The 26937-nt window shown below is 40.7% G+C and overlaps 1 protein-coding gene across 26 annotated transcripts in view; it reads right to left on the reverse strand.

Annotated features, from left to right (window-relative positions):
- The window catches only part of DOCK9 (dedicator of cytokinesis 9), a 324518-nt gene that overhangs the window by 69111 nt on the left and 228470 nt on the right, over nt 1–26937 (reverse strand). For all 26 annotated transcript variants that reach the window (XM_082366033.1, XM_082366053.1, XM_082366052.1 and 23 more), the window contains 15 exons: nt 24913–24992; nt 24644–24831; nt 24440–24505; nt 23257–23349; nt 22106–22229; nt 21644–21765; nt 20457–20543; nt 19972–20061; nt 18551–18666; nt 18205–18274; nt 17272–17397; nt 16643–16714; nt 1894–2040; nt 1607–1690; nt 791–902 (listed from right to left, as the gene is read on the reverse strand). In XM_082366033.1, coding sequence (XP_082222159.1) covers nt 791–902; nt 1607–1690; nt 1894–2040; nt 16643–16714; nt 17272–17397; nt 18205–18274; nt 18551–18666; nt 19972–20061; nt 20457–20543; nt 21644–21765; nt 22106–22229; nt 23257–23349; nt 24440–24505; nt 24644–24831; nt 24913–24992 — 1577 coding nt within the window. The remainder of the gene's footprint in view (nt 1–790; nt 903–1606; nt 1691–1893; nt 2041–16642; nt 16715–17271; nt 17398–18204; nt 18275–18550; nt 18667–19971; nt 20062–20456; nt 20544–21643; nt 21766–22105; nt 22230–23256; nt 23350–24439; nt 24506–24643; nt 24832–24912; nt 24993–26937) is intronic.

A 26937-nucleotide genomic window follows, 5' to 3' on the forward strand; every position in this document is an offset into this window, starting at 1 on the left:
GATACAGAACAGTTAATAAAGACTCAGCATGCAAACATAAAAAGCATGTGAAAAGCCATGTTGCTTGTGACATAGGTTACTGCTACTGCTATAAACAAGGACTATGAAAACGGTGGAATAATACATTTTTGAAATGAAGCAGAGCTTTTTGTTTGTTTGCTTTACTTCTTAAAGAAACGTCCTAGTGGACCTACTGACCCCAGGAGCAAAAAACCAGATGCCCCCTGGGGATGCTTATGGCAATGTCTTAGCTACAGTGAGAACAAATTCACTGGTTTATCATCAATTTTAAAACTGATCCAAGTATACGGCAAATGCCTACATGAATAGCATATGTAAGCATTTCAGCAATCACTTGCATTCTTTTTCTTTTAAAGGAGGAAGATGCAAGAAAGCAAGCATCACACCCCACACCTACCTACAGGAGTGTCATTTGACTCCACAGCTGGTGAAAGAAAAGCTAATTCATAAGAAAAAAGAAAAGTGAAACAAATAAAAATAAACTACAGTAAATAAAATGGATTACTATTGTTTAAGCAATGGAATTTTTCAATGAAAAAGAGTCACACTGGCATGATCTGTAGTCTGGTAAATTTGCTAAAAAAAAGTAAGTTCCTATATAGCATTTTATCAATTTTTTTTAATGGAAATTTAACAAGAAAAAAAATCAATTCATCAATGAAAAATATCAGATAATTTGAATGTCATGCGTGAACTAATTCTCTTTTATTAAAAATGAATGGCTCTCTTTCTGAAAAGACTAGGATTAATATATTTAAAGATAGATTACCTTGATATCTTTGAATCCTGCCTTTTCCAAATGGCATTGGTAAATTCAACGGAATATAATGTTCATGATTGCACACCACACGGAGAAATTCAAATTTGTATTCAAAGAGGGTCTGCAGGAAAAAAATGGTTAGTCATAAGTTAAATACCTCAGTGGATACTTTATACAGCCTCCTGAAAAACCTATTAGGAATCACACACTCGTCTTTAGCCTCTTCCCTGTCTTAGAGCTGCACGCTCTAGGCTATTTTACAGATTTCAGAATGTCTGCAGGGATTTGTTTGAAAATTGGGAACACATTTCATTAAACAATGTCCTCCACTGACTTTTAGGGCATTTATGATTTATGCTCCTCTTACTTCAATAAAGGATTTCAGGCAGCTTATAATTATAGACACAGATTCAGTGCAATAAAAAAATGAGTAAGGCAGAGCTTTAAAATAGACATGCAAGGGAAGAGACAGATAATTCTAGCAGAGAAAGGCTACATGGTTACTTCTGTTACCTTGTTAAATAAACTATGATTTGCAACACATATACTTTTAGTTTTGCAGCTGAGAAGTCATTTAAGGTATTTATGAGAAAAATCAACAGGTATTTATGTTGCATGTGGAATTACTGTGTCCCTAATATCTCACACATCAATGCAAGTACTAGTTAGTACTAGTTAGTATCTCCAAGAGAGGAGAATGAATAGTGCCTCTGGGACTGAAAGAAAATTCTGATGTGAACCAAGAGAAACAGGTGGGTATCCAGATGTCACTCAGAGAGACAAAAAGAACAGTGTGTAACACACACACACACACACACACGCTACCTTAGGATCTCCAGGAGCAAAGCAGCTGATGTAGTTGTTGATCTGCTTAAAGACAAAGCCCCTATCCATGAAGGTGAAACATCTCTGTGGAGGAAACAACCCACAAAGGTTAAGTATTTAGGCTTTTTTGGGAAGTTGGCTTCAAATCTGCATTTGTTGTGACTAAGTTTATCCTTTGGCATAAAAACCTGCCATCAACATTCACTGAGCATCTATATGTACGAGTCACTCTGCTAGAAAAAGCACATTAGGCACTTGGCGACACCCTCTCCCCCGGAGGCCCCCACCTTGATGAACACAGCCAGGCTATGATTCGCATTCTTAGATGCCTCTGGGTTATCTCGAAACTTCTGGGTGATGTGTGGCATCAGCATGTTCACAACAGTTTCCACTGCATGATGACAGGATGCAGGAAATCTCTGGTTTCGCAATAACTAAAGAGGATTTAGAGCAAACATTTATTATTTTTTAAGTTGCAACCTTTGAGGGGGAAAAAAAAAATCTCATCCCTGAGTTCATTTCAAAAACCCAGGGCTCTCATCTTATTTATCTGAAATTAGATAAAATAAATTATTCTTTCTTCTCTCGAAGTACTGTATAAGTATTCTAATACTTCAAATAAATGCTGTGGATCAGGTCTGAGATGTTAGACTTCAGTATGATAAAGGCCACTGTGGAGGTATTTATAAAAATGTGGAGATGCACCTTTACTTCCAGAGATTCTGATCGGACCTGCATTCTTACTGCATTTTACTTTTGATTCTAATGCCTGTATCTTTCAGAGATTTCTTTAGAAAACACTGGCTTAGGGTTAAGCCTCAAGTATTCAAACTGAACACACACAGAATGGTGACTGTATGTCACTAGTTGAAACTGCTTAGAAGTCCTCTTTAAACTGACTTTACATAATAATTTCTCCCCATCAGGAATGCTTACCTAAGAAATTACACACAGATCACTTGGCAATTAGCTACCACTTACCATGTATCTTCTACACACCAGGCACCGCACTAGATATTTTTATGTACTTTTTCATTAAATTCTTAAACACCCTCATATTATAGAGGGTCAGAGAGGTTAGGTAAATGCGTCTTCAGTCACACAGCTAACAATAACAAAGATTCAAAGCCAGATCTACAATGAGTTTAAAGACTACGCTCTTTCTGCTCTGTGACGCCGCGCTGACCCCCCTCTGGCCCCAGCGCATGGAACCATTTACTGAAGGCCTGGAATGTGAAGGGGGCTTAACTGGATGCTCCACGACACTTATCCGTGCATGCACGTGATTCTAACAGCACGTGATTCTAACAGCACGTGATTCTAACAGCACGTGATTCTAACAGCCACAACAGGGGGGTGTTTTCATCCCCACGTTACAGATGAGATGAAACTGAAGCTTGGAAAGATTCAATAAAGAATACTAACTGACCTTTAATATCCTTCCTTTCCTTTTCCCTTTTAGTGACAGAACTCCTGGGTTTTACAGGGCACATGCCTGCCCAGCTAGAGACTGCATTTCCCAGCATAACCTGTGGCAAGATAATGGCCATGTGACTAGTTCTGGCTAATGGGCTGTAAGAGGAAGTGACGCTTGCCTTTCCCATAAAAGGCGCTGCTTGCCTACCAAGTCCTCCTCTTTGCCACTGCCTGGAATGTGGAGTGGTGGTGAGCCAGCTTCTCAACTATGCAGACGAGGGTGACACCTGGGCTGGATAGTTGGATAGGAGCTTGAGTCCCTGAATGACCTTGGGGGGCAAGCTCCCCACTGTCTGAGCTGCCTACTGGCTCATAATTTTCCAAAAGAGAGAAATGAACCTTCTGTCTTATCTTAGCCACTACTATTTTGGCCTATTTTGGAGCAGCCAAACCAGTATCCTAGTATCAAACAAATAGTATTTTGTAAAACTAGAACTGGAGCCTAGGTATTTATGCTATGAAAGCATGCATTATTTTATGCATTAAATACCAGAACCTACTATGAAATTTTGAAATGCCAGCTTTATAATCATCTCAGTTCTCAAACCAATAACAAGACAATCTTTGTAAATGTACACAAACTCAAGAATCCAGTGAGGGAAGGATCAAGTCATAAGAATTGGAAATTTACCTACTTTCAAAAACAGAACAGTAAAATCTGAAATTCCAAAAGGATTTTGTTCCATATGTGCAAACCAGTAACTCTATATCCTGAGGTGTCAGCCTCATCAGATGATCAGCTTCCAGGAAAACAGGCAAGGCCAACTCTAACCACTAGGCATGACCGCCAGCTACCTAAGCTGGCCATTCCTAAAAAAGAGGTTTCCCAGGAAAAGCCTACAGAATGGGGCTGAGTCAACAGCTGCTTAAACCATGAAAAGTGGATGGGGAACTCTATAATGGAAGCATGGGGTGGACCGAATGGAACCTATTAGTCAATACTATTATAACTAAAAGTGGGACAACCAGACTCCTATGCCTTCTGATGTGATACAGTAGCACCAGCTAAGGTGTATCCTTGCCACAAAGAAAATCAAACCTGAATGGAATTAAGCCTCTAGATATCACTACACAAGTGTACAGGATACAGAGGGTACAGAGAATCATGTCACGTATCACTGCAAGGTTACAACTGGCCAAGTCTAGAATATGGGAAATTCTGCAGGACAAATGGTCTACTTTCTTCAACAAATACGCTGCATTAAAGAAACAAACAAATGGAGAGGAAACAGTGTGAGGATCCAAGAAACTTCAGAGACACATCAACCCAATGCAACGTGTGGACTATGTTTAGATCCTGATTCAGACCAACTGTAAAATGACATTTTTAAGACACCTGGGGGAAACGGAATACAGATGGGGTGTTGGATGATAATAAAGAAATATTTCTAACTTTATTGAGTGTCATATGGTACAATGGTTATTCTTTTTTAAGGCTTTATCCATTGGATATTATACACTAAAGTTTTATAGATGAAATGATAAAATATTGGGGAACTGCTTTAAAAATACTCTAGGAAACAAGAAGTATGAGGGTGGATACCTAAAGCAAGAATGGCAGAGTGCTGATAACTGTTGAAGCTGGGTGGGTGAGAGGCACATGACATTCATTAAACTATTCCCTTTCTTTTTATTTTTATTGTTTAAAATTTCTATAATAAATTTTTTTTAATGGTGAGATGAAGCTCTCCCTGCAGTGACAAACAGCTATTGTCAAGAGTCCTAATTTGGCAACAAAGCAATGAGGTAAGACACACATCAAAGGGTAATAAAGACTGAGGTAATGAGATGATTTTATGGAGATTATTATAAACTGAGATGGAAGAACATGATCTAGGCTAATGAGCTGATATCTAGGAGAGTGAGTATATAAGCGCTGGCTCAGGAGAGGACACTAAGACAGCAGGAGACTTCTCAGCCAAACGAAACCTACCTCCTGACCATGTCCTGCAGCCGGATCTCCCCTTGGTAATGCTGCAGCGTCCGCAGTGGCCCGACCACCACCATCTATGCCTCCAACAAGTGCTGCCGGTGCTTGGTCTGCCTGCCCAGCACCTGCCCACACCTGATCCGCCTCCTCCAGCCCGCCTGCTGCGCCCCATGCCCCCCACCCTGCTGTCAGCCCGACACCTTCATGCCCTCCTGCTGGCTGCTCAGCTCCTGCCACCTGACCCCTGGCCTGAGTGGGATCTCCCTGATGACCCACACTCAGCCTTGAAGCGAAGGGCCCTGTGAGCCCTGCTGCTGACAGCTACGTCTCTACAGACGCCAGCGAGGGGCTATACCATGTCCTACATCATCTGGGTGCCACACCCACTGCTGCCCAAATCGCTGCCCACTGTGCAAGGACATCCAAAAGCCTTCACGTGTTCAATGCTTTCCTCCTTACTGTGTTCTTCTACTCTCTTGGGTGTAGAGACCTCTCTTCTACAGGCCATTTCACTGTTCAGTGTTACAATAAATAAGACTACTAGTTAATAAACTTCATTTTCCTGGCTTAGCAAACAACAGTAACAACGGAAAAGTAATGGTGTAGACAAGAAATTTGCCAATGACATTTCCAGCAGTCTCAAGTTACTCCCTCTTACTGGAATCCCTACATCATTTCTTCTCTCTTTTGTCCTACAAGTTCTTTCCTTCTCCTGTGTCCTCATTTTCATTTGCAAAAATCGGTCTTCTTGTGTTTCTTTCTCTCTGCACCCTGCCGGTGCCACATCCTTACAGGGAAAAGGCGTGCCCTCCCCTTCGTGCTGGCTCCACGTGGACATGGTGGTGACCCATTCAGATCAGGAGGACGAGCAGCCCTCCAGGTAGACAAAGGAAGGAAATGGAAGGAGTCTGGGCCTCCGTAACTTTGTGGAACGGAACCCCCATACTACCCTGGACTTTGATGTGAGAAGAAATAATTTTTCTTGTTTGTCAGTATTACTTTAGATCTCTGTCACAGCAGCTGAACCCATAGCCCTAAAGCGTAAGATTTCCCAAGAAAACTGATCACCTCCACCTTCCCTGGTAAACCATGCCCCGATTCTCTCTTTCAAAAGCTCCATTTCACTGTATGCTCACACTTAACATCCAGGCGGCCTTTTATCCCCCATTCAATCTGACTTTACTATGTTCTAAGTCAGATTTATTGAGGTTTAATTTACATACACTAAAATTCACCCTTTTAAGGTACACAGTTGGGTTCATCTGGACAAGTGAATACAGCCAAGGCACAGTCCATTTCTATCACCCAAAAAACTTCCTCTTGGCCCTTTGAATCCCCTCCCCCACGCTGGCCCCTGGAAACCACTGCTCTGTTTTCTGTCCCTGTAGTTTTCCTTTTTCTAGAATGTCATAGAAATGAACTCATACAGTGTATGGTGTATCGTGTATATGTGACCACAGTGACCTCCTTCACATAACATAACGCTTTCGAGATCCATCCATGTTACTGGATGGAAATCAAATCAATACTTTGTTCCTTTTTATTGCTAAGTAGTATTTCATTGCATGGAGTTACCACAATCTGTCTATCATTCACCAGTTAATGGATGTTTCCAGTTTTTGGCTACTATGAATAAAGCTGCTATGCACATTTGCATACAGGTCTTTGTGTGGATATGTGTTTTCATTTCTCTTTGGTAAATACTTTAGAAGTACAATTGCTGGGTCAAATTATTGGTTCTGTCTTAATATCCTCTCTTATTCATTCATAATGGTTTGTGTCCTCATCCTCAAGCCCACTCTTCCCTCCCAATGCTAGATCTTCATCAGCATCACCAGAAAATGTCATTTTATATTAGTGCAGTTAGAAAGCTAAAAAAAAAAAAAAAAAAAAAAAAAGACATATGAACAATGACAGGTGCATTAATCTGTTCCACAGACTATTTAAACCCCAGGAGGAAGGTAGACTCATTGGTACAAAAGTTTCCCAATCACTCTGCTAACATTTACACTCTCTTTCATCTTGTCACTACCCTGCCTTTCTATGGTCTCTACCAAACCGTCTGCTGCTTGGCCACAAAGCTCCCCAAAATAATCCTTCTAGGCCCAGGTAAAGTTCCAGCTCCAGCTCCACGTGAATCTCCTACCATGTTGGAGCTCGTACACCTTCCTGCACTCTCCTCTGACTGCATGTTCTCCTTCTCCAAGGACTCTGTGAGCTTCAAGGTTGAGGACGCACCCTCCACTCTACCTGCATTTCTCCTCAATGCCCTGCACAGAACAAACACTATTTGAAACACGCACTCATGGACGGAAGTATGGCTATTACTGTTCTGCCATCATGTATGTATAGAGCTCACACATATGGCTTAGGAGAAGTCCAGGCAGTACACTTAGAACATGAACCATACCATCCTTTGTTCACTCTTCAAATGAAAGCTCTTTCCTTGCTCAATTAAGACAGAAAATGGTTGAAAGCTAAACAACTGACACTTAAAGGTAGATATTCATCCTGTCCACTGCCAAGTTTCCAGCTTCCCTGAGGAGCACCTGTGGAATGCTAACAATTTCCTTGATTCAGTGTGGGAGGGAAGGAAACTCAAAATGAGTCTGCTGAAATTACAGTTGCTAAAAATAAATGACAGAAAAAACACACCTAAAATATGCTGACCTTAGAGGCAGAGTGGGGTTGGGGGTTGGGAACTCCTCAGTAAGCCCCAATGAGGCCTGCTTTGTATCTTTCTCAAAAACTACTTATGACAAATTCTAAGGACCTCACCTATAAAACACTCAAGTCTGGCACAGTCATATGTAATCAATCCAAACTTTGCAGGTCCATCTGCGGTAGTAAAGAAATTGATTACTTTAGATGCTAGTTCAGAGAGAGGCTCCAATTCACAGCTCTCCTCTGCAAGTGTAGCAAAATGTAGTTTGCTTGGCCACAGATGGGAAGGTGGACATATATACATGGTTGCCTCCATCTTCGGTATAACGGCGTGCAGATTTATCCCTCCCCATACATGGGCATCAGATGGAACAATGCTGCCGGCACCGGGACTGGAAAATGAAGGCCTCAGTTCAAGACACACTAGGCCCCCAAATGTTGATCCACGGCAGATATCCTTGGGCAGGGCGCTTTCAGCAACACTGAAAGCAACATCTGGCTCTTACGTGAATCCACAGCCCAGGTGCCCCTACAAGACAGTTGTGTGCCTGTTCATGGCACTTTAAGACAGACTCACCAATGAGGAAAAAAGTCAAGGTCGGGATTATAAACACATTGGATTATATTGACAATCTTCAGCCCAAAAACAGAAAAACTCTGAGGGGATTTGATCATGATTCTGGAAATCACGAGCAGTACAGAAATGGTGAATATGAACTTGTTCCCTAAATCCAGAACACAGGGATCGGGGACTAGGACACGCAATTCTTAAGATGTAAATATAAGACAAACATTAAAATACATAATTCAAACATAAAAACTCATTACTCCTAAGACATGAGGCAAAGTTAATGCACGCTTCAAAAACTCTGAGAGAAGTTCCTAGATCAAGGTGTGGTTTAGGGGAAGGGTGGCATGATTTAGGGGAAGGATGCTATCTTGGGTGACATGGAAGCAGAAGTCACAGGAGAGGCCCTCTAAAAGTGAATAATGTCAAACTCCCCGAAGTGGTGAGCAGGTGTTTTGAATCTCTTTTTATAGTAAATTATGTTGCAATTAAGCTTTCTCCTTTTGGATGCCTGTGTTTCTTTTCAAACTGGATAATTTTAAAATAAACTACCTCTAAAAACTGTCTGAATGTTGTTTTGAGACCAAGATATAATTAACTTACAGAAAAGGTTGTGCATGGCAGCATCTGAGTGCTTTGTGTAAAGTTCCAAGTACAAACTATTTCCTCGCAGCATTGGAGAATGGGGTTATAGGCTGGGAATGGCACAACACTTGAGATAGGCTGATCCTGCCTCTAGCATGATTCTTGGCTCTGCTCAACTGTGTGACCCTGGGCAGGTCACTTCATGGGTACAGACTTCTGTCTCTACCTCTGTGAAATAAGGGAGGAGTTGGACAAGAAGTTAGCTTTCTGGTCCCTAATGACCCTAAAGTTCTATGGTTAACTTGCCATCTTGAGAAAAGAACATATACAATTAAATTCCTTTATTAATTTTTTATCACAGTTCTCAGATAGATGACACTGAGAGTTGATTTTAAGTATACTTCTCGACCAGTCCCTCCCATTAGGAAGCTTGCACAAACCTCTTAGATAGCCTCATCCACAAGAGGGCAGACAGCAGAAGCAAGAAGAACTACAATCCTGCAGCCTGTGGAACGAAAACCACATTCACAGAAAGATAAACAAAATGAAAAGGCAGAGGACTATGTCCCAGATGAAGGAACAAGATAAAAACGCAGAAAAACAACTAAATGAGGTGGAGATAGGCAACCTTCCAGAAAAAGAACTCAGAATAATGATAGTGAAGATGATCCAGGACCTCAGAAAAAGAATGGAGGCAAAGGTCGAGAAGATGCAAGAAATGTTTAACGAAGACTTGGAGAACTAAAGGACAAACACCTGGAAGAATTAAAAAACAAACAAACAGAGATGAACAATACAATAACTGAAATGAAAAATACACTAGAAGGAATCAATAGCAGAATAACTGAGGGAGAAGAACAGATAAGTGACCTGGAAGACACAAGGGTGGAATTCACTGCCATGGAACAGAATAAAGAAAAAAGAACGAAAAGAAATGAAGCCAGCCTAAGAGACCTCTGGGACAACATTAAACTCAACAACATTTGCATTATAGGGGTCCCAGAAGGAGAAGAGAGAGAGAAAGGACCCGAGAAAATATATGAAGAGATTATAGTCAAAAACTTCCCTAACATGGGACAGGAAATAGCCACCCAAGTCCAGGAAGCACAGAAGAGTCCCAGGCAGGATAAACCCAAGGAGAAACACACTGAGACACACAGTAATCAAACTGACAAGAACTAAAGACAAAGAAAAATTATTAAAAGAAGCAAGGGAAAAACGACAAATAACATACAAGTGAACTCCCATAAGGTTAACAGCTGATTTCTCAGCAGAAACTCTGCAAGCCAGAAGGGAGCGGCACGATATACTTAAAGCGATGAAAGGGAAGGACCTACAACCAAGATTACTCTACCCAGCAAGGATTTCATTCAGATTTGACAGAGAAATCAAAAGCTTTACAGACAAGCAAAAGCTAAGAGAATTCAGCACCACTAAACCAGCTTTACAACAAATGCTAAAGGAACTTTTCTAGGCAGGAAACACAAGAGAAGGAAAAGACCTACAAAAACAAACCCAAAACAATTAAGAAAACGGTAACAGAAACATGCATATTGATAATTACCTTAAACGTAAATGGATTAAATGCTCCAACCAAAAGACACAGACTGACTGAATAGATACAAAAACAAGGCCCGTATATACGCTGCCTACCAAGAGACCCACTTCAGACCTAGGGACACATACAGACTGAAAGTGAGGAGATGGAAAAAGATACTCTATGCAAATGGAAATCAAAAGAAAGCTGGAGGAGCAATTCTTCTATCAGACAAAATAGACTTTAAAATAAAGAATGTTATAAGAGACAAGGAAGGACACTACCTAATGATTGAAGGATTAATCCAAGAAGAAGATATAATAATTATAAATATATATGCACCCAACATAGGAGCACTCAATACATAAGGCAAATGCTAACAGCTATAAAAGAGAAAATCGACAGTAGCACAGTAAGAGTGTGGGACTTTAACACCTCACTTACACCAATGGACAGATCATCCAGACAGAAAATTAATAAAGAATACACAAGCTTTAAATGACACAATAGACCAGATAGATTTAACTGATATTTACAGGACATTCCATCCAAAAACAGCAGATAGCACTTTCTTCTCAAGTGTACACGGAACATTCTCCAGGATAGATCACATCTTGGGTCACAAATCAAGCCTCAGTTAATTTAAGAAAATTAAAACCATATCAAGCATCCTTTCTGACCACAACACTATGAGATAAGAAATAAATTACAGGGGAAAAAACGTAAAAAACACAAACACTTGGAGGCTAAACAATACGTTACTAAATAACCAAGAGATCACTGAAGAAATCAAAGAGGAAATCAAAAAATACCTAGACACAAATGACAATGAAAACATGACAATCCAAAACCTATGGGATGCAGCAAAAGCAGTTGTAAGAGGGAAGTTCATAGCAATACAATCCTGCCTCAAGAAACAAGAAATATCTCAAATAAACAATCTAAACTTACACCTAAAGGAACTAGAGAAAGAAGAACAAACAAAACCCAAAGTAGAAGGAAAGAAACCATAAAGACCAAAGCAGAAATAAATGAGAAAGAAATGAAGGAAACGATAGCAGAGATCAATAAAACTAAAAGCTGGTTCTTTGAGAAGATAAATAAAATTGATAAACCATTAGCCAGACTCAACAAGAAAAAAAGGGAAAAGACTCAAATCAACAGAATTAGAAATGAAAAAGAAGTAACAACTGACACTGCAGAAATACAAAGGATCATGAGGGATTACTACAAGCAACCATATGCCAATAAAATGGACAACCTGGAGGAAATGGACAAATTCTTAAAAAGGTATAACCTTCCAAGACTGAACCAGGAAGAAATAGAAAATATGAACAGACCAATCACAAGTAATGAAACTGAAACTGTGATTAAAAATCTTCCAACAAACAAAAGTCCAGGACCAGATGGCTTCACAGGTGAATTCTATCAAACATTTAGAGAAGGGCTAACACCTATCCTTCTCAAACTCTTCCAAAAATTTGCAGAGGAAGGAACACTCCCAAACTCATTCTACAAAGGCCACCATCACCCTAATTCCAAAACCAGACAGAGATACTACAAATAAAGAAAATTACAGACCAATATCACTGATGAATATAGATGCAAAAATCCTCAACAAAATACTAGCAAACAGAATCCAACAACACATTAAAAGGCTCATACACCATGATCAAGTGAGATTTATCCCAGCGATGCAAGGATTCTTCAATATATGCAAATCAATCAATGTGACACACCATGTTAACAAATTGAAGAATAAAAACCATATGATCATCTCAACAGATGCAGAAAAAGCTTTTGACAAAATTCAACACCCATTTATGATAAAAACTCTCCAGAAAGTGGGCAAAGAGAGAACCTACCTAAAAGGCCATATACAACAAACCCACAGCCAACATCACCCTCAATGGGGAAAAACCGAATGCATTTCCTCTAAGATCAGCAATAAGACAGGATTTTCACTCTCGCCACTATTATTCAGCATAGTTTTGGAAGTCCTAGCCACGGCAATCAGAGAAGAAAAAGAAATAAAAGGAATTCAAATTGGAAAAGAAGAAGTAAAACTGTCACTGTTTGCAGATGACATGATACTATACATAGAGAATCCTAAAGATGCCACCAGAATACTACTAGAGCTAATCAATGAATTTGGTAAAGTTGCAGGATACAAAATTAATGCACAGAAATCTCTTGCATTCCTATACACTAACAACGAAAGATCAGAAAGAGAAATTAAGAAAACAATCCCATTCACCATTGCAACAAAAAGAATAAAATACCTAGGAATAAACCTACCTAAGGAGGTAAAAGACCTGTACTCAGAAAACTAAAAGACACTGATGAAAGAAATCAAAGATGTCACAAACAGATGGAGAGATATACCATGCTCTTGGATTGGAAGAATCAATATTGCCCAAAGCAATATACAGATTCAATGCAATCCCTATCAAATTACCAATGGCATTTTTTACAGAACAAAAAAATCTTAAAAGTTGTATGGAGACACAAGAGACCCCAAATAGCCAAAGCAATCTTGAGGGAAAAAAACAGAGCTGGAGGAATCAGACTCCCTGACTTCAGACTATACTACAAAGCTACAGTAATCAAGACAATATGGTACTGGCACAAAAACAGAAATATAGATCAATGGAACAGGATAGAAAGCCCAGAGATAAACCCACACACCTATGGTCAACTAATCTATGACAAAGGAGGCAAGGATATACAATGGAGGAAAGACAGTCTCTTCAATAAGTGGTGCTGGGAAAACTGGACAGCTACATGTAAAAGAATGAAATTAGAACACCCCCTAACACCATACACAAAAATAAACTGAAAATGTATTAAAGACCTAAATGTAAGACCTGACACTATAAAACTCTAGAGGAAAACACAGGAAGAACACTCTTTGACATAAATCACAGCAAGATCTTTTCTGACCCACCTCCTAGAGTAATGAAAACAAAAAGAAAAATAAACAAATGGGACCTAATGAAAACTTAAAAGCTTTTGCAAAGCAAAGGAAACTATAAATAAGACGAAAAGACAACCCTCAGAATGGGAGAAAATATTTGCAAACGAATCAATGGACAAAGGATTAATCTCCAAAATATATAAACAACAGCTCATGCAGCTCAATATTAAAAAAACAAACAACCCAATCCAAAAATGGGCAGAAGACCTAAATAGACATTTCTCCAAAGAAGACATACAGATGGCCAAGAGGCACATGAAAAGCTGCTCAATATCACTAATTATTAGAGAAATGCAAATCAAAACCACAATGAGGTATCACGTCACACCGGTTAGAATAGGCATCATCAGAAAATCTACAAACAACAAATGCTGGAGAGGGTGTGGAGCAAAGGGAACCCTCTTGCACTGTTGGTGGGAATGTAAATTAATACAGCCCCTATGGAGAACGGTATGGAGGTTCCTTAAAAAACTAAGAATAGAATTACCATATGACTGAGCAATCCCACTACTGGGCATATACCCAGAGAAAAACCATAATTCAAAAAGACACATGCACCCCAATGTTCACTGAAGCACTATTTACAATAGCCAGGTCATGGAAGCAACCTAAGTGCCCAATGACAAAGGAATGGATAAAGAAGATGTGGTATATATATACAATGGAATATTAGTCAGGTATAAAAAGGAATGAAACTGGGTCATTTATAGAGACGTGGATGGACCTAGAGACTGTCATACAGAGTGAATTAAGTCAGAAAGAGAAAAACAAATATCGTATATTAACGCATATATGTGGAATCTAGAAAAATGGTACAGATGAACCAGTTTTCAAGGCAGAAATAGAGACACAGATGTAGAGAATAAACATGGACACCAAGGGGGCAATGTTGGGGGGCAGGTGGTGGTGGTGGGATGAACTGGGAGATAGGGATTGACATGTATACACTAATATGTATAAAATAGATAACTAAAGAACCTGCTGTATAAAAAAAAATAATATAAAATTCAAAAATAGGGCTTCCCTGGTGGTGCAGTGGTTGAGAATCCGCCTGCCAATGAGGGGGACACGGGTTCGAGCCCTGGTCTGGGAAGATCCCACATGCCGCGGAGCAACTGGGCCCGTGAGCCACAACTACTGAGCCTGCGTGTCTGGAGCCTGTGCTCCGCAACAAGAGAGGCCGTGACAGTGAGAGGCCCACGCACAGCGATGAAGAGTGGCCCCCGCTTGCCACAAGTAGAGAAAGCCCTCGCACAGAAGCAAAGACCCAACACAGCCATAAATAAATAAATAAATAAATTTGAAAAAAAAAATTTCAAAAATAAACAAATAAATAAATATACTTCTCAGGAATGTTTCAGAAGTGTTCCTTACCCATGGCTCCCGTGGTCTAACTGCACGCTTTCCCACATGAACTCCATGAGGGCACAAATCATACTACATTTAACCGTGTAACCTCTGAGCCTGTCATATAATAAGGGCCCAATGAATACTTTCTGAACACATCAGTTATTTTTAAAAATATAATAAGGTTTACTAATCTCTCTGAAGTGATCCCATTTATTTAAAGACAAAAATAATGAAAAATCCAGTAGTTCAGTTATGAACTGAATTGTGTCCTTGTTCCCAACCTTCCCCCAAAATTCATATATTTAAGTCCTAACCCTACCTCAGAATGTAAGTGCATTTGGAGATAGGGTCTTCAAAGAGGAAATTAAGTTAAAATGAGGTCATCAAGATGAGCCTTAATCCAGCAGGATTAAGAAGAGATTAGGACACAGACATATACGGAGGGAAGACCATGTGAGGATACAGGGAGAAGAAGGCCACCCACAAGCCAAGGAGAGAGGCCTCCTGAGAAACCAACCCTACAGACACCTTGATCTCAAGACATCTAGCCTCCAGAAGCACAAGGAAATAAATTTCTGTTGTTTAAGTCCCCCGGTGTATAGTACTTGTGATGGCAGCCCCAGCAGACGATGACAGTCCTAGAGCCTGTCCTGTATAGGGCATTTTTAACAGAAAGGCAAAATAACATGATGTGTGTGTGTGTGCATGCCTGTTTAGCTGCACACTGCCAAGTAGACAACCTGCTAGATTTCTCCCTTGGCAGGCTGTGCTGGCAAGATTTAGATGGTGCGCTACTCTGTGGAAGGCAGGGCCCACCTCCATCTGGCCTCTCCCTGTGCACTAAAATTGGATTTAAAAGAAAAGAGAAAAGAAAGGAAACCTCCTGATCAGGCTCCAGCTCCAGCTCTACTAGAAGAAAAGCACAGCTTTAGGTTCTGAACCACCAGCCTTCCACCTGACAAAATCCACCAGCCTTTCCCCAGGCTTCCTCTCCATCCAGATCCCTTGTCCAGGGGACCTAGATCTTGAGCCTCCCTCCCTGGGGCTCCGCCCTCCTTCCCACGTGCATTGAGGAGGCTGCTGGGCCCCAGGACCCCTGCTCCCTGCACGAGCGCCTGCTGCTCCCGACCACAGGCACCAACACCCGCTTCTGTACAGCTGTGACACAGTGAGAATCCAGTCATACAGCAACTCCGGGACTCTGCGAGTCTCACAAGCAATTCTGTGCACAGCCACCTGGGTTTACTGCGTTGGAATTCTATAAATATTTATCTACACTGAGCCTCAGCCAGCCAGCGGGGGCATCAGGCCAGAGTCTGTTCATCTCATGGCAGAGACCAGTGGGAACCAGGGGACAGCACGGGGACCCAGAGGGTCACACACACCCAGGCACCGTGGGGAGGAGGCGTCGGGGGAGACGGAGTTGTCTCAGAGTCCACTAATTGGCCACAGAGGATGTGTGGTCATACCAGACTTTCCCACCTAAGTTCCTGAGAAATCTCTACAATGTTTGAGACACTTAACAAACACTGGGTAGTTACATTTGAAATGAACACTTAAACTGCTACTCCCTTTTCAACAGATGTGAAGATTTCTAAGCTAGTCAAAGGAAAAGACGTATTTTTCTCTGGATTTAATAACACAGAGCTCCACGAGTGTGGGCTCTGGAGCCAGACTGGCCCAAAGCCCGGCTCCCTCCATTCACTGCAGGGTGACGCTGGGCAGGTAACTCAAGCACTCTGGTCCCAGTTTCTTCATCTATAAAACTATAAGACTAGTACTTCCCCCATAGGGTTGTTAGAAAGCTAAAATGCCTTACTACTTGGAAAGCCCCTAGAACAGTACTGTGACCGGAACATAGAAAGCAATAATAAGTGTTAGCTACAAACACAATGAAAGAGAATTTCCCGTAAGAACTGCCAGGCAAGCCCCGAGAGGAAGTGACATACCTTAACTTTGGAGTTCTCTATCAAATGCTGAGCCATGGATTTGATCAAAACTTCAAAGAAAAACCATGAATACTGAAAGAAACAAAAGAATCCAGTAAGGAAAACAACAAATCAGAAGGTGAGACATTTACTCCCTTAGGTTGACAATGTCACTGACATGAAACAAGTGTGACCTGAAAACACAGCTGAGCCTCTTGGCGAATGGCTGTCAGAGCAGAGGTGCAAGGCAGATGCACCCACTTCCACGTGTCCAACAATAAACAATGCCATATACTCAGCAGACACTCAGCACGGCACAGCCAACCATCGGTGCCAGCTCATTCGGCACTGGCCTTTCCTCTCGGCTGGGTCCCACCCGTGGACACTTGCCTTTGTAGTCTCTAACTCAGTGTCCTCCAACGGTTTGAATATAATGACTGTGAAACTGAATACAGTAACACCTTGCGGCTCTGTTAGGAGCACAGGTACGAGCAGCAAAGTCAGCGCTGAAGAACTAACTCTGTTACCCCCTTTCAGGAGGTGGTGATTGTCTCCAAAAGCACACAAAGAGGGTGAAATCCATCAGGCCATGAAGTCTGAATTTTCTTCAGTTTCAATACCACAGAGCCACACTGGCCCTCCCAACATACCTTAAGTAGTTTGTTGCTGGTGAGGAAATCGGCGGAAGGCTTGAGAATTGTGGTCATGGATTTGGTCAGCTCTTCGTGCACCGTCTTGTATTCAGAAGCAATATACGGCTCAGCCTTATAAGCATACTTTGAAGAAAAGGGAAAGATATTTTAATGCACTGGTTCTCCAGGTTGGGCTGAAAGCTGGAGAGGCTCCAAAGGATGGAGATCAGGGACCGAGATACAACTGCATGGGTGGGAGAGGAAGGTGTGGAAACGGAAGGTGGGAAGGGTGGTTGTCATGTGACAGGAAGAGGGAGCCCAGGGTGTCTAAAGGGAGCCCATCAAAACATGTGAATCACCTGATTCAGCTGGTGGGACCTCCAGCCCAGAACTCCACCTCCCAAGGACTTTAAGCAACGTGTCGCATGACACTCGGGAACTGATTCCCTAAAGCACCCCAATTTTACTTTTTGAGCTAATACATAACTATAATTCACAGAGGTGTTGAAGGTTAAATAGAACACGTGTAACTTTTTAGAACAGTAAAGGCCACCGTGTTCACGGAATATTGTATGTGAACGACGAACTTGTTGATGTTTATCCTAATGGCCTCTCTTACTTTCCTTCATAGTCTTCTAATTTGATGGTGGCCACAGCTAACCTTCCCATCTTTAAATTTCTATGTCATTTGGGTCACATTATTTGCAAAACCCATGAAAGGACGAAATGTAGCTGAAAGAATGAAATTCAGTAAATGAAGGAATGGCTACCCCTCTTTGGACTTCCCCGCGTTCAGGTGCAAGCACCTGCCATAGGCATAGAAGATACAGCAGAGGTGTTAAGTTCCATCCCAAATGCATCCCCAAATGACTAGATTAAAAAAAGTAAGTCCTCAGAAGGAAAACTGGAGAGCCACAGATTTAAATGACCGGGGCAGTTTCATTTACATACCTTAACATATGACCTCAAGTGGCTCTCCAATCCTTCCTCATGGCACTGGGCAACCACATGAATAATGACCCTACACACCACAGGAATGAATAAAGCAATGAATAGTAATGTGACAATGGAAACGTTTCATTATTATCACAGTAGTAGTAGAACAGTGATGATGCTATTGGCACCACAGGAAACGAGGAAACAAGGAATCAGACGGGGTCCCCGCGTATGGGATCAAAAGAAATTTCTTAACTGTAATGCTCAACACATACTCGCACCCCAGATACGTATGACTGTGCTCCAGATGCGGACAGACTGAAAGGGAAGAAGAGCATCCACCTCTCTCTGCCTCTCTCACCGTGTCACGTTGACGGCGACTTCCTCCTGGGTTGCTCGGGTGAGGACACGGAATAGCTGGTTTAGGATGGTGGGCAAGAAGGCGATCATCACGTGACCTTCCATCGCGTGCAGGCTCTACAGACGTGGAATGGCGAAGTTCGTGTTATCTTTTTAAAAGTAAGCCAACCCCAAGAAGTTTCCACTTAGTTCCAAATAAGGATGGAAGAAATCCATCTTAAACAAATGGAGACAGTGGCAGGCAGACTAATGGACAAAGATGTCCACGTCCTAAACCCCAGAACCTGTGAATGTGTTACATGGCAAAGGGGAATTAAGGCTGCTAATCAGCTTAGCTGGCCTTGAGACAGGGGACTCTGCTGGATTATCCAGGTGGGCCCGAAGTAATCACAAGCACCCTTAAAAGTGGAAGAGGGAGGCAGGAGAGTGGGGGGAAGAATGTTCAGAGATGCAACATTGCTGGCTTTGAGGTGGAGGGAGGGGCCACAAGCCAAGGAATGAGGGCAGCCTTTAGGAGCTGGAAAAGGGCAGGAGATAGATCCACCCCTAGAGTTTCCAGAAAGGAACTCAGCCTGGTTTTAGCCCAGTGAGACCCGTGTCAGACCTGTGACCTACAGGAAGTGTAAGAAAACAGATTTGTGTTGTTTTAAGCCACCATTTTGTAGTCATTTGTTACAGCAGCAATAGAGAATGAATAAAAGGCTCTTATTCAAGTCACATGGCTCTTACGATGTAGCTGAAAGGGGACCTGGAGCAGTAATTTCAGAATCCCCATTCCATTTCCCTTGCTTAAATCAAACAAATTCCACTTCTCACGTTTCTTCTATTTTGTCCCCATGCTTAGAATGCCCTTTTTCAAAATGCTCCCCTAGAATCACGTTCTGGGTGAAACTCCCCTAGACCAACCCTCCTGCTCTCCCTGTGCCATGACTCCAGGAGCCCCCCAGCCTGCCCAAAGCTGGGGTTGGTTATGTGCATCATTTCTGGTTTTTCTGCCCACCTAGCAAGCATTCACCAAGTTTATGTTGTCCCCTACAATGAATAAGAAGTTCTTATTCATTAATAAGAAGTTAATGAATAAAAAGTCACTGCTTTTTATGTGCCTGTGACTGTGCTCTGCGCCCAGTGAGCACTCACAGGGAGGGCCTCTAAGTGGGTGGTTTTCTATGCAGAATAATGTGTTTTAGGTCCAGCCTGAGAAAAGGATATGTGGGGCTGGAATGAAGATCACAGTGGTATTATTTCCGAATCCACTTCTTCCCACTATCTAAAACCATATAGATGCCATCAGTGTGAGGGCATCTAGCTAAGAGCAGCCTTATAAGATTTCCAAGGGGTAAGAAGAACACTCAACCGCCAAATTAAAAACCCAACCTACTCTACACTCATTAAAAAGGGGTTACTAAGAAAGCTATCTGATACCTTAAGGTATTTTACAAGTTCACTCCCTAAGGCTTGGGCTCCGGATTCGGTTTTCTGACAGTACTGGAAAAAATTATGCAAGTGCTGATCCTGGGGAGATAAAAGAAGAAAAGAAAATGAAAGCTTATTAGCATATCTGCTGTGGAAACAGAAGTATTCGCTTCTTGCAGCACGTATGTTTTATTTAGACTACAAAACATCATATAAAAATGAAAGCATCAAAGAGATAAAAATAAAAATAAATTTAAAAAAAGATTTCAAAGATCCTCCAACAAAAGAGGAAAACTGTTGAGAAATGTTACTTGTACTATTCATTTATATCATTACATGAGAGCACCTTATATGCACTTTCTTTCTTCAAAAAAGGACTTACAGAGTGAAAATATATCTATGTAATATATCAATTAGGATTTTATTTTGCCAAAAAATCATGCAAATTCATTCACAAAGCAATCACTGCTAATTATTAATGGAACAGCACTTACCTGAGTATACACTGTGGAAACCAGATGAGTTGAAACTTTCAGCAGTGGCTTGTTTCCATCTACCCATTTAATTTCTGGACCATAATGCTGAAAAAATATGGAGGGAAGAAACATCCCAACAGATTAGTGATATTAGCTTCGAACATCAACTTCAATGAAGGTACTGATGAGGTGCTGAAGGCCAGCCAGCCTCAGTAACTTGATATTTATGCCTGGCTCACAGCAGGAATGTAACCAGTACTAATTTCTGCCTACTTTCTTCTCCCAAGTACAATGCTCTTCTTACTGGATATTCTAAGCTATCTTTTCTGTGTACTTGCAGCTGTATGAATTACTGTCCATTTGAGAGGGAAAGACTCCCAATTTTACCAATGACTTAACCAAACTTGAGTTCAGGGTTCTGAAAGTCATGGCATAAGGTACCAGATAAAGTAAATAGGATAGTAAGTATTCCTGGCACAGGCAAAGGGTCCATCATCTGTTTGTGTTTAGTTTTATTTCTGAAACCTCTGTTTTTCTCATGTTCAGACTAGGAATAATAACTGAATGTTATATGATTTACCCTTATTTTGGAATATTTTAACTATTTGTTCATAACATGGGCCCAAATTTGGCACTATTTAAATGCAGAGAGATATTAAAAGCCATTCACAATGAAACAGAACAGATCTTAACTAAGCATGTTATAAAACGGAAGTCTATAACATTTAAGATGGCTAAAAAGAATATAAAACCAACAAACCAACTGGAGAAATCAGAGAAAATTCAAGCTCTAATGAATCAGAAATGTATCAGAGTGGACTACCATGTGGGTGAGAGATTTGCTTACTAGACTTACAATAAGTTAGAAGACAATTCCTAACCATTTGCATGACTCTAAGAACCTATCTTTATTTGAGCACGGCTAGTTTTCAGAGACAAACTTCCATCTCATACAGTACCTCCAAGTTTCCATTTCCCTGCTGAAGCACTGCTGGTTCAGGGCTTATAAAATGCCCAAATTCCAGACTGTGGTAACTGTTAACAGCACTGCCTTCCAGTGGCCTAAGTTTACTTGAAAATGAATAACTAAAACCAAAATGTGGGACTGGCAAAAATACTGCATGCTTTTGTGTGTTACTGTCGTTTGAGCTGATCTTTAATGCTTTCTGAAGGAAGTGCGATCAACCAATCTTAAAGTACTGTACCCTGCCCATCCCAAGCTCCTGGTAGCCAAGGTAGCCGGACGGGAGATTGGCTGAGACAGGGATGTGCTGCTCGCTAGTCACCACCCTTCCATCTTTCAGAAGAGGAAGCCAGGAATATCCAACTGTTGAAACAAAGAACAAAAAAATCACCGTAAGTGTAGGAAAATGTATGTTACTAAATTGCCTGATCTTTAAGAACTGTTAATACCAATCAGAGTAAGAAACTGAAAAGGCCCTGAATATAGTCTCTGCAGAACAGCGTCTATAATGTACGCTGGCCTCTTTGGGATTAGAATTCTAAAATTATCTCCTATAAAATGGACGTATGTGAGCCAGGCATGCTACCTTTACAAACGTCATCTAAAAACGCCTTCACAAAAGGATGCAAATTCAGAATCAAAACAAAATTTAAGAACCTAATGTGTAAGCTGTGAACAATCAAAGGAATGATGAAATTCAAACCTTGTGTTTCAACAACATCCTTCTTCTTTGTGCTTCCTTTGCTTGAATTATCGCAGCTGACGTGGAAAAATGTGAACAGCAAGTGGTGCTTTTCATGTAGCTGGGTGGGCAATTCTATTTTAATCTGCAAGGAAGACAAAATAACAATCTTTTTTATATTCCAAAACAATAACATGTCACCCATGTACAAACGTGCATTTGCTCTCCAAACTGATCTAACGCTTGCAGTTAAAGAGAGCTGAGACTGTAAAGCTGTGCTAAGGAAGAAATGGATCCTTAACACACTGTACTGGTCTAAATGTTTGTGTCCCCCACAAATGCATATGTTGAAATCCTAGTTCCAAAGGTGATGGTATTAGTAGGTGGGGTCTTTGGGGTGATTAGGTCATGAGGATAGAGCCCTCATAAATGGGATTAGTGCTCTTGTAAGAGATCCTATAGAGCTCCCCGGCCCTTCCTGCCATGGGAGGACACAACTGAGAAGTCTGTGACCCGGGAGGTGGCCCTCACCCAACCATACTGGCACCCTGATCCTAGACTTCCAGCCTCCAGAACCGTGAGCAATTAATATCTGCTGTTTACAAGCCACCCAGTTGGTGGTAATTTGTTACAGCAGACTGAATGGACTAAAAACATTCACTGACCAAAAACAGGAGCATTGGTATTTCAACTCTAGAAAGAACTGGAAAACTCATGACAGAAACCACTTCGTTAACTTCACACAGCCAAGGCATAATGAAAAACCAGGTTTAAACATTTAAAAGTAGGATTCATATAGTAGTTTTAGTGAACTGCATTATAATTCTACATAAGGAAACCCAAAAATAAGAAAGGAAGATTCTCAGGTCCAACAAGTATTTAACTATATACTTAAGTATGCATATGAATGGAAATATTAATTGTGGTAGTGATACGGGAGGAATTTTGACTTTTTCTTTTCTATATTATCTGCATTTTCCAAGTTCTTATTTTTTATAATAAATGTTACTTTTATAATTAGAAAAATTATGGAAAATAAATATTTCAACATTTAGTTCTATTACTGTAATTTCAGTATGCAGCTTCTCTTGAATTCTGGTTTACTAAGCAAAGAAACTGGAGTTTTCCTTAAAACTGGTTAAATTGGGTTTTCTCTTGAAAAACTCACTTACCTCATCATAAAATTCTGGGTTTTGGTGATGGTGTAAAACTGCAGCAAAGGCGCTTCTTGTGAATACTGGCCCGCCAGGTCTGCCATAAATGCACTAAAATAAGAATTAGCAAAGCGAGACACCAGTCTTCAATTAATAGAGTAAGAAATTAAACTCAGATGTGTTGTAAAGAAAGCAGCATTCCTACAGCATAAACTAAGCCACCTTTGATGGATTTCTCCTGCTTACAAGACTCCAGACCCACAAGCCCTCTTACTGCTAGATCCTACCCACCCCCGGCTCATCTCCCAGCCCTCCCCTCCACTCCCTCCCCCACCCCTCCATGCCCTGGACAACGCCTGCTCTCTGCTCACTTTCACCTCCATGCCTTTGCCGACACAAACTCTCGGTCTGAACGACCTTCCCTCCCATGTACAGCAAGCAAACTCTCATGCATCCTTCAAGAAATGATTCATTCCTTCCTGTGTCGCCTCGGCAATTTTTTATACTAATTATTCACTATTTCTGTACCTTCTGCGTGCCAGGAGCTTTTCCTCCATGACTGCCTTTCCCACTAAACTGTGAATTTCTTGAGGGCAAAACTATATTATATTCTTTGCACCTTTATCTCCTTCCCTTCTTGGAAAGTCATTTCCACAGTTACAGTAAAGAATTTGGGCTCTGGAGCCAGAATGCCTGGGTTTGAACACCGGTTCCACTAATATATGGCCCTGAGCAATTCATTTAAATTCTGTGCATTAGTTCCCTCATCTAAAAAGAATTCAGATAATAATAGTTCCTAACTCAGAAGACTGTTATGAGCATTAAAGGAGTCTAATTACCTATAGGGCTCTACAAGCAGAGCCTGGAATATAACAAGCACTCAATAAACATCACCAATAATCTACTATTATTATTACATACTAGAATAAACATTTTCAAGTTAGGTGCATGATATGTTTACTGAATTGAACACGTATAAGAAAACCCCCTCCCTAAAGAGTATAACAAAACAGACATTATCAATTAAGAACAAGAACTCAATTATTCCAAATTCTGTAAGGTTCAGCATATGTGGTTATATTCTGTGATGTCACGTATTTTTGTGTTTGTGTCGATTAAAATGTGCTAAATCTCTTTAGTTGTACAATATCATGCAACTGCATTTTTAAAATGGAAAATTACGAACACATAAAATACAAACCTTCAGAGGCTGAGAGTCTTCCTCATCTGAATCTTTGAATTCAATGCAAATAGCAATATTTCTAGCCTGCAGCAATAGTTAAATAACAAAGAAAAAGAAAATAAAATAAAAAGCCAAAGTATATAAATATTTATAAAAGAACACGAGAAGCTAAAACCTAAGAGAGCTTGGTATCAAAAATAAAACCTCAATCTTTGCACTCACCTTGGCAAAAGACTTTTGACTGTCATATTTCAAGGACTTAGGATAAACATAAAGGTGGTGGTTGTAGATGGTGTATGGCTGAGTGTGTTTTGGTATGCAGGGCACAAATTCCTCTACCTCAAACGTGATTGGCATTTTAGTACAGGTTTCAAATTGCTTCGTAGGAATGTATGATGAATTGACATAATCTAAAAAAATTAAAAACAAACAAATTGAAGTAAAAACCAAACAAAAACTTGTCTGTTTATTACATAGAACTTAACACTTACTAGGATAGTCTGAGGAAACATTATCAATTGTAATGTCTAGATTGCCCAAAATCACGGGGAGTTTAGCCATCTTCTCAGGTCTACAAACGAAAGAAGAGAAAAATCAAACAGGTTAGGTTAGCTCTGAATTCTAGAGCAGCACTTCCTAGAGAAATATAATGCAAGCCATAAAAGTAATTTTAAACTTTCTAATAGCTACATTTTAAAAAAGTAAAAGGAAACAGGTAAAAATTAGTTTTAAAAATATTTTATTTAACCCAACATTTAAAAAATATTATCTTAATATGTAATGAGTATAAAAAGTGTGTTCTAATTCTTCGAAACCAGGTGTGTATTTTACACTTGCAGCTCAACTCAGTAGGACCTGCTGTATTTCAAGGGCTCGACAGTCACACATGGCTAGTGGCTACTGTGCTGGACACCACGAGTCCAGATAAGAATATTAGCAAAATGTTATAGCGGAAGTTTTCCTGAACCACTCCATCCTCAGCATACATTCTTGGCTAATGTGGAATCATGAAAATTCAGAAGCCATCTTAGGCTCCAATGTCTAGTGAAATGCCAAAGAAGGTACTCAGTGAAATGTCTGGTGTTTGTATTTGGTCTGACTCCATCCAATACAGGAATGTCCTCTGTGACGTTCCTGACCTGCCTCAGCCCTTCCTAGTGACATGGAAATCTTCAACATAGGCGTTTCGATACCCAGATTGCTCTTCGTCACAGCATGGTAAAATTCACTTCTCTGAAGCTTCCACTCATCAAGGAGCCTAGTTATGTTTCTCTGTGTAACACTTTTAACCACCTATACACAGCTATCACACCTTCCTGAAGTCCTGGATTCTCAGCCCTTTTGCTCTCCCTCCAATGCCATTTCTCTCACATAAGAACATCCCCTTTACATCATGGCTCCCAGAACTGCATAGATAAGGCCCAGTGTGGTCTGCCCAGGTGGGGTAGAGCAGCTGTCTGGTTTTGAACAATATACCCTTCTACTGATGCAGCCAAAATTCTATTACTTTTAAACAGTCACACCACCGTAGTGACGCACATTAAATTTACAAGCACCTAAACTCCCTAATTTTTTTTTCATATGCTTCACTATCGTGGTATATGTTTCCATCGTGTATTTATACAATTATGTTTTTAGAAGTCAGAACAGAATTTGATTTTTGTCTCGGTGAAATTTTATCTTTTTATGATCGAGTCATTCCAGTTGATCAAAACCCTCCTAAATCCAGATTCTAACATCTAATGTATTAGATATGCCTAACAGCTTTATGTCATGAAGACATTCATCAGCACCTTACATTCTCATAAAAGTCATTGATGAAGATAATGCACAGAATATTGCAAGAAGCAGCTCCTTCTCAAACCTCTAGAGGCTCATCGCCAGACTGATACTAGCCACTCATCACCCCTCCTGGCTTCTGGTCACTCCAGCACTGAACAACTGTCCACTCTCTCACATGCGCTACACTTCTCTGACCCGTTGGTCATCTTAGAATATACACTTTGCATTCCTCTGCTGGACCAGCGTGGTAACCCAACTAAAAACAGAGAAGCAGAAACGTGGCTAGGATAACTAGTTCTATGTGACGTGACTTGTTTCTAGAACACAGAACACTGCCTCCTGGTTCTTCATCGGCCACCTGTTTAATAATGTCTTTGAGAACACTGGCAAGAAACATCACAGCTCAGTGGCCAACAGATTCAGCATTTGGTTTTGTTCCCAGTTTTGAAAAGTTCCTAACTCCTGTTTTTAAGATTCCTCAGACATTATTGTTGTCTTAAGCAATCTCACATGTAACTTAAAATATATCTTGTGGTATTGTGGATCTGAACCAGGAGGTCCCTGACAGTTCCAAATTCTTGCTTTCACATGACTGCCGCCTACATTGAGCACAGTCATCTTTGCCCACCACCAGCTCCAACTTACAGAATCACTTTCTCTCAGGGTTCCTCTCATTTCCACTTGTCTTTTGTTTACATCTGAGTTTAAATGAACAATTCCTTGAAATCCTGAGA

Source organism: Balaenoptera borealis, assembly GCF_965194805.1.
Source record: "Balaenoptera borealis genome assembly, chromosome: 18".
In the NCBI taxonomy this organism is placed as follows: Eukaryota; Metazoa; Chordata; class Mammalia; order Artiodactyla; family Balaenopteridae; genus Balaenoptera; species Balaenoptera borealis.